This window comes from Sinocyclocheilus rhinocerous, unplaced genomic scaffold (assembly GCF_001515625.1).
Source record: "Sinocyclocheilus rhinocerous isolate Xijiao unplaced genomic scaffold, SAMN03320098_v1.1 scaffold623, whole genome shotgun sequence".
Lineage (NCBI taxonomy): Eukaryota > Metazoa > Chordata > Actinopteri > Cypriniformes > Cyprinidae > Sinocyclocheilus > Sinocyclocheilus rhinocerous.
The window spans coordinates 1,171,836-1,183,378 of record NW_015644631.1 but is presented as its reverse complement, the minus strand read 5'-3'; the positions used below and the strand labels follow the sequence as shown (position 1 = coordinate 1,183,378).

At 35.3% G+C, this 11,543-nt stretch overlaps 1 protein-coding gene across 2 annotated transcripts; it reads right to left on the bottom strand.

The window, feature by feature from the left end:
* Positions 1-2,180: 2,180 nt before the first annotated feature.
* On the bottom strand, positions 2,181-11,324 carry rhof (ras homolog family member F). 2 transcript variants are annotated; one of them, XM_016576460.1, is made up of 6 exons: positions 11,252-11,324; positions 7,031-7,571; positions 6,581-6,668; positions 4,816-4,925; positions 4,338-4,472; positions 2,181-3,093 (listed from the first exon to the last, which is right to left on the bottom strand). In XM_016576460.1, the coding sequence occupies exons 2-6, from the start codon at positions 7,157-7,159 to the stop codon at positions 2,926-2,928; spliced, it is 630 nt and encodes a 209-aa protein (XP_016431946.1). In that variant the 5' UTR covers positions 7,160-7,571; positions 11,252-11,324; the 3' UTR covers positions 2,181-2,925. The 2 variants fall into 2 exon arrangements, with proteins under 2 accessions (XP_016431946.1, XP_016431945.1); XM_016576459.1 differs by lacking the exon at positions 11,252-11,324 and adding an exon at positions 9,412-9,427.
* Positions 11,325-11,543: the final 219 nt, after the last annotated feature.

Sequence of the window (11,543 nt, the reverse complement as noted above, 5' to 3'; positions counted from 1 at the left end):
CCAAGATGTAGATGAGTGTTTCTTCAGAACAGATTTGGAGAAAGTTAACATTGCATCACTTGCACACCAGTGGATACTATGCAGTTAATGGGTGCCATCAGATTGAGAGCCCAAACAGCTGATAAAAACATCACAAGTAATTCACACCACTCCAGTCCATCAATTAACAATGAATTAATTATCCATCATATTGCTTTCTGCAGTGAAAATGTTGCTTCGTCTGAATCAGGAGAGAAATATGCACGGATCAAACACTGTTTACAAGTGAAAACAGTCTAAAACCTGGATGGACTTTTTACTTGAGGGAGGAAGCATTATTATGGGCTCGTATTTTGACCAGAAGAGACCGTTTAAAGTTAAAACATCTTAATGATGGATTTGTTTCTTACAAACATGCAGCTTTTTGTTTCACAAGACATTAATTGGTGGACTGACAACTTGTGGATTATTGTGATGTTTTTATCAGCTGTTCTGACGGCACCCATTCACTACAGAGGATCAAATGGTGTCCAAGTGATGTAATGCTAAATTTCTCCAAATCCGTTCCGATGAAGAAACCAACTCCAATACATCTTCATTTTTGGGTCACATGATATTCCCCGACACCTTGAAAACGTGGATTTGTATTATTAAAGATGGCAATAAAGCTCCAATAACACTTCATAGTACATAAGGAGCATCCCTTTTCTGTTGCCTTGTTATTTTCACATGTTTGGCAGTTGTATTCAAAGGCATAGACATGTAACTGTAAGAATAACAAAGTCAGAATAACAGAAATGCTGAACTATGTCTTGCATAATGTGAATGAATGCTGTTATAATTACATCTACTGTAATAGGACGAACCAGTATGTGTTTCTGCGTTACTTTTGAATGTGTCAAAGAAAAAAACATGTTTTGTTTGTTAAAGCAAAGTTTTTCATCGTTTACCATCAGGGAGCTTGCAGACAATACCTTTTTTCCTATGTGATTACAGCGGCAGGTCACTACAGAAGTTGCATTTGGTTACAGAACGATTTGTTTGCCTTAATGCTCTCCTTTGCCTGTTCACACCTGGTTTAGTTTAGCCTAGAACCCAAGTGTTACAAGTTGTTTGGAATTTCATGGGCTCAGTGAACTGTACCTGAAGCGTAAAGCTGTAATTAAAGGGATTTCTCATGTTGGGAAATGCTTTACTGCACAATTAACCACTGCGCAAATCATGCGTAACAGTTGTCACAATTCACAATGTGATTTCGTCAGTGTTTTGTGTTGAACGAAATAACTGCACTTTTTGCTTGAACGTGAAATAAGCCTTCTGACTGGAGGAAAAGGCGGTTTCCAAAGGGCCGATTAGATATTAAGCTGGATTTCTATTCACTTTCTGTTGCTATAGAGCAAATAAATTCAATCTGATGCAATCTGTATGGCCTCGTGTGAAAATGTATTACTTAGGCCTTCACCGCCAGAGGGCGCAAGAGTGAAGCATGTGCTTCTACATTGTGGGTGAAATAAAGGTACTATAAGCGATTTTTATTTATTATTTACTCCTTAAACCACCATCAAATGAAATGTTCTACCTTTTTATTAGCACATAGCCTAGTATGTTCCTGCTACCTGACAAATAATACTGAAATGTATGAGCACAAAACCAGTCATAAGTAGCACGGGTATATTTGTAGCAATAGCCAACAATACATTGTATGGGACAAAATGATAGATTTTTCTTTTATGCCAAAAATCATTAGGATGTTAAGTAAAGCTCTGGAATACAATATATAAAACAATAAATTATGTATAATTATATATTATAATTATAAATAATTTATGTCAATAAAATAATTGACTAACAGTGCAGAGTAGCTTCAATTAAATTATCAGTAAATAATACTGATGATATTTTCATGCTGAAGTAACATTTCATTCTTAGCTTCGTAGCCGTGACAGCAGCGTTTGGAGGCTTCCGTTACCGCAGTCGCATCCTGCTAAGCAGGAGTTTTTGCGCTAACCACAAGATCACTCTTGTATTCTGACCAAGTTTGTTTTGCAAAGAAGCAGAGATTTTCACTCATATGTCTGCCTAATATCTGAAAACTGCATCATGCAAAATTAAAGTATGTGTGCCGATGTATAACGAATATGCATCTGTAAAAAGAGGTACATAATTTTACTACTGACATTTAAATGCATATATGCACAATATTTGTCTTGAAATATCACTGGTTTATTTGTGCAATAATGGTTTTCAAATGATTTAAACACTTTCTGGCATCTATGCGAGATCTGAAAAAGTTAGGGATACAATCCCAGTAGCCTACTGAAAGAAACAAAAGTGAAATTCCAGTTAAAATGTTGTAAATGGTGGTGGTCTACACACAGACTCATATTTCTACAAATCTCCAGGATTTTTTGTACACCATAGGCCTATTTTTTGTTCAGAACGCTTTAAAGACTCACAAAATACTGTAACTCAAAGTTTAAAAACTGTCCATAACATGCATTGCACAACAGAAACATGTTACACCCAGTGTACTTCAGTTAGTTGTGCGTTACCATTATAAACAACACAGATTGTAACCAAATTTAAAATGTGACTATGTGATATATGTATAGTCATCCCTGAGACCTCAGCAGCAGTTTTTCCATCTCCTATTGGATCCACAATCATGGCAGACCAAATTCCATCAAGTCATCTCAGTAACACCAGCAGAAAGATGTGGTGTGGACCATTACAGACTTATCACACACACACTGGTGACCTCTGTCAAACAGTTAAGCCTTGCTTGATGGATAGATTGTGAGAAAACGCACACCACATGTCCTGAAGAATATTCCTTCGAGAAAGCTTAAACAATTGTGAGAAGCTTTGCAGATGTTTCCGGAATGTTTACAGAATATCCTAGTTCATATATACAAAACTTGAACAAGTGTGTTCTTCTGGCAGTGGTCACAGAATGGTGCAGCGTTTCTTCTTCTTGCGGCGATGTCTTGCTTTAGCCCTGGCTGCTAGCGCTCGCTTGGTCGCCTCTCTGAAAATGTCCTCTACGTTTTCTCTATATTTAGCCGAACACTCCAGGTATATCTCAGCGTTCATTTGTTTCTGGATCTGTTCACCCTAAGAAAGAGATATGAAGGTTGGTTATACAGTTAACATATCTCTATCTGTGTATACATTTATACATATACACACACACACACACACACACACACAATAAATATATATATACATATACACATATATACATACATATACAGTATATACATATACATATATATACACAAATATATATACATATATATATATACACAAATATATATACATATATACATAAACACACATACATACATACATATATACATACATATTCCCAATAAGACTCATGGCTGTATTAGATCAAGAGGGTGCTTCTACTAAATACTGAGCATTTTTCAGTTTTTCTTTTTTAATAAATCTGCAAAGATGTCAACAATTCTGTGTTTTTCTGTCAATATGGGGTGCTGTGTGTACATTAATGAGGAAAAAAAATTAACTTAAATGATTTTAGCAAATGGCTGCAATATAACAAAGAGTGAAAAATTTAAGGGGGTCTGAATACTTTCCGTACCCACTGTATATATACATATATACATACACATATATATACATATATATACACATACATATATACATATATATACATATACATATATATACATATACACATACATATATATATATATATATATACACACACACATATACATACATATATATACACACACATACATATATATATACACACACACATACATATGTATATATGTTAATGAATATATTAATATATATTAATTAAATTAATACGTTTATTCAGCAGGGATGCATTAAATTAATCAAAAGTGACAGTAAAGACAATGTTACAAAGAACAAAGATTTCTATTTTAAATAAATGCTGTTCTGTTGAACTTTCTCAAAAAATATAACATGGTTTCCACAAAAATATTAAGCAGCACAACTGTATATTAATTATATTACTGTATATTGAGTATATTAAATATACAGTATATTAAATGTATTATGAACTTTCTGGGGGAAAAGTATCACAATTTCCATAAAAATATTAAGCAGCACAACTGTTTTCAACACTGAGTGTGTGCATGTGTATGTGTGTGTGTGTGTGTGTTATATATATATATATATATATATATATAATGCAGTTTCTGGGGGGAAAGTATCATGATTTCCATAAAAATATTAAGCAGCACAACTGTTTTCACATTACTTAACAAATGTAACCCAAAAAGTTTGTGATGTTCTTTATTTTGTAAATCACTTTGTATAAAAATGTCTGTTAGATAAATAAATATAAATGTAACGCCAACCTGGAGGTAGGTGATGGGCGCCAGATCTAAAGCTTTGAGCTTCCTCGTCTTCTCTTTGTCCTTTCGCAGGTCTGTCTTGCACCCTATTAAGACAATAGGGACGTCACGGCAGAAATGACGGACCTCTGGGTACCACTGTAGGGGAACAGGGAAAAAATTTTTCAAACTGAACTTCTTCTTTTACATAAATACATTTTCTGGTCTTCCTTAATGCCGTAATGGTGTACTGTATCTATCTTTAGGCCATGAATGAACAGTCCCTTTGCTGTGCCTTTATTTAAACAGGGCTCGGCACATTCCTCGGAACTGACACGACAGGAAGCTTCCAGAAATACTGTTTGTTTTCAGAGGTGGCCCATCTGTAATCATCTACTGTTCAGGTCAAAGTTGATCAGCTCACAGTTGCCAGCAAACAAAATTAAAACAGACTTTCACCTGACAAACACTACAGTTTCATTCTCAACTGAAGGCAAATCACCTTTATCGTGACATTGTCGAACGACGTCGGATTGGTCACATCGTAGCAGATGAGAACAAGGTTTACTTCTTGATACGACAGAGGCCTCAAGCGATCATAGTCTTCCTGGCCTGGCAGTAAACAGATTAGAAGGAAATGACGTCATTATATCACACACTGATACCTGAAAACAATGCTGCATTATGTGGAGCGTTTCTATGGCGATGCTTCTAAACAAGTCAGAGGTGGAGACCTCTGACCATATACAGCATCTTCCTGTATGTCGTATTTTATGAACAAAGTATTTTGACGAAAAACCGAGATGTGGTAGAAAACCACATCCTGGCTTCAACATCCTGTTCCTGAGACGCACAGAAGGTCCAGGCAGCAGTGTGGGTCTGATAAGCAGCTCGATTACTGAAGATGCAGTTCAATTTAGACAAGAAAAAAAAAGCATTTAGAAGAATTTATCATGGAGAAATGTCAGGGGTTCACCGAGGTCAGTAAATGAATAAGTGATGATTAGATCGATACAAGAATGTGCAACATTCCAAATAAGGTATAAAATGTCTGATGACCAGTGTGATTAAGAAAAATTAAACTTGGCAATACATTCACCGTAAAAATAGCCTAAAAATATAAAAATATATCCTGTAGTTCCTAAATGTACAGTTCTGAAATGTTTGAATACTGAACCCGTTTTCAACCAATTTGGTGCTTCAAAAACATTTTCTTTTATGTAATAATATCTTTAGATATGCACATTTTACAAAAATACACTACTGTTCAAAAGTTTGGAGTTAAAAAAAAAAGTACTGTATGGTCACCAAGTCTGCATTTATTTAAGAAAAATACAGTAAAAACAGTAACATTTTGAAATACTATTATGATTTAAAATAACTTTTCTATTTGAATATATTTTGAAATGTAATTGATTCATGTGATGCAAAGCTGAATTTTCAGCATCATTACTCCATATTCAGTGTCACATGATCAGATATCGAATCAGATAAAAACAAAGGGTCACTTAATATTTTTGTGGTAACCAAAATACTGTTTTCAGGACTTTTGATGAATAGAAAGTTCAAAAGAACAACCTTTATTTGAAACTGAATTTTTTTAAATAACATAACAGATGTCTTTAACGTCACTTTTGGTCCGTTTAATACATCCTTGCTGAAAAAATAAAAAATTGTAAAAAAGTTAAATAAAAACCCTTACCAACCCCAAACTTTTGAACAGTAGTGTACATGATAATTAAAGTACTACATTTAAATAATTAATTAAATGATTAAAATTTGAAATACATGCAGTATTCATCCACAAATTTAACAACTGCGTTACACATTCAGTAGTGGCTTTTAGCATGTTGCACCACATCCGCAGACAGATTCTGACCCAATAAGCCCCAGCTTAAAAACTGGAGGGTGATACTTAGAATAAGAATATTTCACAATGGCTAACATGTCATTTATTTCAAGTAAATACGGTAATATATTGTAAATAATTTATAGAGTATGGTCTTAGATGTCAATAATTGAAGACAAAAATCTTGCAGAATAATTCAAAATTAATGCCAAAAAAAAAAAAAAAAAAAAAAATTCGATAATGATCAAAGTGTGCGTGCGGCCTGACCTCAGGGATGACAGCTATGAAAACTATTACTAATGGCCTCACACCCATTTCACTCAACATTCCTGCCTAAATATTTCATCAATAAAGTGTGTCATTGAAGAGAATGGGGCGTTTGGAATCTGAGGTGTGTCTGGCGTCTGTAGACACTTACCTGCCGTGTCGTACAGATTCAGCTGAATGTCTTTCCCTCCATAGGATACAGTGGTGACATATTTGTCGAACACAGACGGAGCATATTTCTGTTGAACATCAATATAAAATTAGACAAATACAGGCATATAATTGATGACAGTGCATAAAAAGTTCATGTTTCTTCTATACAAGACACATTTGAAGTACATTTAAGGCGTAGGCAGAAACCGAAATTGCTGTCTGGAAGTGGAAAAACTTGCTGGGGATGTTGTGCAAATGACTGTTATACATTTCGCAACGTTTCTTTCTCTTGAAAATGGTTATTTCTGTAACTGTCTTCACAACTGAAGTAAATCTGGTTTACTCACACACACAAAAAAAGTTGAAAACTGTCAAGTCAAGCACATGAATTTGTACTTCGCCAACATAAAATTGTCATTTTGAGCTTAATCGTCATCTAAAAGCTTACCTCTGGGAAATCTCCTTTGGCGTACACCATAAGCAGAGATGTTTTCCCACAACCCCCGTCTCCGACGATCACAATTTTGAGAGAATCAGTTTGAGTGCCATTGCCGGCTACAGTGCCGTTCTGTGTCATGTCCACACCGGCCGAGTCAGTTCCTCCAACAGGTGCCCAAGTGCACAGAAGTGTCAGGTGAATTCATTGGTGAGTATAACGTGAGACTAACACTCTGCCAGGTAAGCATGCTGCTATCCGGTCTCAACTTCCTCCTCCTCTCGCCTGCTTTCTTTTCAAACCATGTGACTGTGTTTTCAAGAACCCCAGCAGATCAGAGCGTGCTACTGTAATTGAGGCTGTTAAACATGCGTGCCTGTCTACACATGGTCTGCACCATCACTAGGCGGGGTACATGAAGGCACTCCCTACAGCCGGTCAGGAGAGTTTACTTCCTAAATACATGTTCATTGAGACAGTCCTTTGAAAATCTTCTCACATTCTCCCGTCTACAGAGGGTGGAGCGGGACAGGATGGTGCTCTGAATGGTGTGCTTAGGATGATATACAAAAAACATCAATGCAGTGATTATATTAGTGAATTATATAAGAGTGTGACTTTGTTACTAATAACAGTTACAAAACTAAAAGTGTTATTATTTGTATTACCAAGAGATTTACCCACCTTTTACAAGTGTTATTTTAGTATCATTCAGAATAATTTTCTTAGTTGTTATTTTTGTATTTCCTGTTTTCATTACAATTTTATGTTTTTAATTATCTTTTGTGTTTTTGTTATTATTATTATAATTTTAATATTGCTATATATCATCATTTGCTAAACCAAATGAAAATGCTAGCTGAAATAAAATAAGCTTAATTTTTTACTTTATTTTATTTTAGTTAACATGTATTATATTTCAGGTAACAATGTTCTTTATAGTTTTAGTTGTTTAGGTGTTAATAAATCTGCCCATTACAACTAAATTAAAAAAAATAAATAAATGTATATAAACATTCATTCATGTACATATTTTACTATTTAATTTCACTTTTTAAAAATTATTTGCTTGTATATTAGTAAGAATTATTAAAAACATTATAAAGAATAGAGTTTCAATGTCAAATGCTAAATGATTTAGTTCAAATTCCCACTTTAAAAAGATTTGCATGTATTATTTTGAGATGAACCCTATGAGACAATTGTGAATCATGTCTCAGTAGCACATCATGGTAAGTTTGGTAAGGTCCTGAATCCTTACACTTTATTTGTATGTATATATATATACACACACACACACACACACGCACACACATACATACATATATATATATATATAAAAATCTGGTCGTGGATGCTGAATGGTCAAAATAGCATTGCAGTTGTGTAAAAATGCACCATATATCATTACATTGTTATCATTATTAAAATTATACATTTACAAAATACTAAAATGTTAGTTAATGTCTCTTTATTCTTTATTTACTTAATCATTTTTATGTTCGTAAATGATTTTAAGTTGACTTTGTTTTAACTTTTTTTTTTTTTAATGAATAGACTACTAAATAAACACTATACAAAAGAACATATCAAGGACTGGATCTATTAAGATGGTACTTAATTAATCTGCTTAATAGTGACATTCATCTTGAAAATGTATGGTCTTTAATACAGAGCAAAATTATATGCGAAACCATGTAGTACCAGCTAAAGGCCGTTGTTCAAAGCAAAACCTCAGTGCTCCTGTGAGTGGCCTGTTGCAAACCTTTCTTAATTTATTTTACCAATGGCCAATAGGTGTCAGTTAATGCATCCCCCACACCGTCACAAGCCAATGAGAGCAATAGTATGTTCCCGTATGAGAGGCTAGAAAAAGGTTGTTGTTTTTCTCCTCTCATTTCTCACAGATAGGAGGCGTCATGACTGTCTCGGTCACAGAACTGTTAGCATTTACTAATTCCAAACATGGCAAGGGAGAGAAATTGCAAAAAGTAATTATAAAAGCCCACTATGTTCTCGTAAAATCATTTATATGGATTTTTACGGTCCATAAATAAAAAGGTCGTTAATATCCATTAATGAAGGACAAAAGCGGCCTACAGCAGCAGCGATAAACGAATGTGCTTGTTTTCCGCCATATGTGCCCGTTTAATTCGGTTATAAATCAGTTCTCACACAGCGAAATGTAATGAAAATGTAAATGAATGTTACAACAGAACGTCAGCTTCGTTTCTAGGAAACAGCTAATTAGGCGAAGATGAGGAAGAAATGAAAAAAAAAAAAACGAAACATCTGTTAATAAACAAAACTAAATTTAAATGTAAGAACAGTTATATTTATTGCAACATAAAAGCAGTTGATTGAGTGCAACATCTCTGTGTATATATACTTACCATATTATTAAATGTTACAATCATCTTTATCTCAATTCTAAAAGAAGAAGAAAAAAAAAGTTAAAAGTGAAATGTTACTAAAATAATTGTACATGATGAGAAATGCAATTGCGAACCGTCGTCAGGATCTGTTGAGTATTTCCTCAGATTTCTTGTGGGAAATTAGATTGACATTAAAAAGGCACATTACATGGAATTTACACACATTGCTGGCATTAAAAAAAAACTTATAATTTAGATTTCAGACATCTCCCAGACTCCACAAAAATGACATTAAAAATATTAAATATACAAAATAGTAGGGTACATATAAAAGAGTGCCTCAAAAATGAACTTTTCAAGAACGTCCTTTCGAGATCTAAACAAAAGTTAGCATAGCTTATATGATTAATGGCGAAGTTTAATGTCGAAATTTGTCGAGGATCCACTCCAGCTGTCCAGAGCACAAATGAAGCTTTACGCACACGTCTGCATATCGGGTAACAACAACAAAACATAAAGATGATAAAACTGGTGTTGACAGATCTCTGCATCTCTTTTCTGCCCTTCTTATCCTGCCGTTAGAAACCGCTTGCGTTCGCAGGTTACGAAGATAAAGAGGATTTTCCTAATTAAACACACGAGTGCCATAAAATGGCCTCATGACCCACTTCAGCCTTGGGCGGCAGGAAACGATGTGGTCACGTCTTCAGTCCTTTTTTTCTGGAATATTCGGACATCAGTCCTACTTTAGACTATGGCATAAAGACAAAATCGTATTGGTGTGCATGCAATAACAAGCGTGAATCCTAAAAAAGCGAAAGACAGATGGTGCGTTCCCTTGCGCAATATCATGCTGGTTGATAAATTGGAGCTGGCGTCGCCCCAAACGCACAGAAAGGAAAAACAAACACAAAAGGCAATGGCCAAATTCCAATGATGAGATGCTTGGGTTATAAATATGTCCGTTCTCTACACATTTATAGAGATGTGGAATAAGCTAGATATACAAAATTACATAGCCATAAATTGTGCAAAATCTGCATACCACATACCGGTATGTGTTGCAACAGTGTGATATATTCAGCAGAAGACCTGAGAAACATAAGTAGTGCGCAATCCTGCATGCATCACGTCAAATGTTCCTCAGAATGGCTGGCGAATAAACTGCACCGAATGTTCTCGAAAGGGGGACGAGAGAGCACAGAGGACTGGATATTCCCTTTGTACTTGCTGATTGAAATGCCACACAGTGTTTGAGAGTCTTTCTCCGACCTTAAATGGTTAGGTGGGTGCAGTCATATCCCGGACCCGTGGCATGCATCCAAACTCTCAGATTACCGCTGTGTTTTTGTGCCACAGGGTTTCCAGCGCTTTGCGTAGCAGCGTCGAGGGCGCGTTTTACGCACGAGATATTACTGCAAGTTTTGTGCAATATCCTCGCTTTTCAAACGGCAAGCCCCTCTGACCACATTTTGTCAGTTTGTGTTTGCAATGATTGCCACATACAAAGGCAGAATCGGTTGAAAGAGCGACCGACAGCCTCGCCCATAAATGGCGCGGGCGGCAGCCTTTCTTTTCCACAATGATGTCCTTGTGAAGACGCCATGTTGAAAACGAGAACAGCAGAGAAGCCATTAAACAACAGGCTATTTCTGAGGTCAGCAATGTTAGGTGTCTATAATAATGATTTTTACACCTTTATCTGTTTTTTTTTTTTGACAATTATAATAAATCCCCACAAGAAAAACTTGTATTTTTAAAATGAGTTTGAAAGATAAATATGATTTTAATGTTACATGTTAAAACAAACAGACATTCCCAAATCATTTTACTCAAATAAGGTCGTATAAACCATTACCTTCGGAAAGTTTTTTTTCTGTCTTCTGAATGATGAAGAGCGAGTGAATTTCTCTTGTCATTCTGTCTTCAGGAAGAGAAAGAGAGGGATTGTTTGCATATTGCAAAATCTAAAAGTGCCTCAAGATTTCCAGCAGCTCCACTCGTTGGAGACTGCGCAGATAGGTGTGTTAAATGGTGAATTATGTCGAAAAACGACGGCAGAAAAATGGTTATTGTCGTTTTCTTCCTTTTAGGCGTTGCAACCCAACCCCCTCTTTAAAGCCAGTGTTAAAGGATCCGAAGATGGGAAT

Bases quoted from the DNA above. Each gene is read 5' to 3' on its own strand.
- rhof (XM_016576460.1), bottom strand. From the start codon at position 7,159: ATGACACAGAACGGCACTGTAGCCGGCAATGGCACTCAAACTGATTCT. The intron at 4,926-6,580 runs GTAAGTGTCTAC...GTTTACTGCCAG, and splicing joins GAATCTGTACGACACGGCAG to GCCAGGAAGACTATGATCGC. The intron at 3,094-4,337 runs GTTGGCGTTACA...TCTCTTTCTTAG, and splicing joins CGCCCATCACCTACCTCCAG to GGTGAACAGATCCAGAAACA.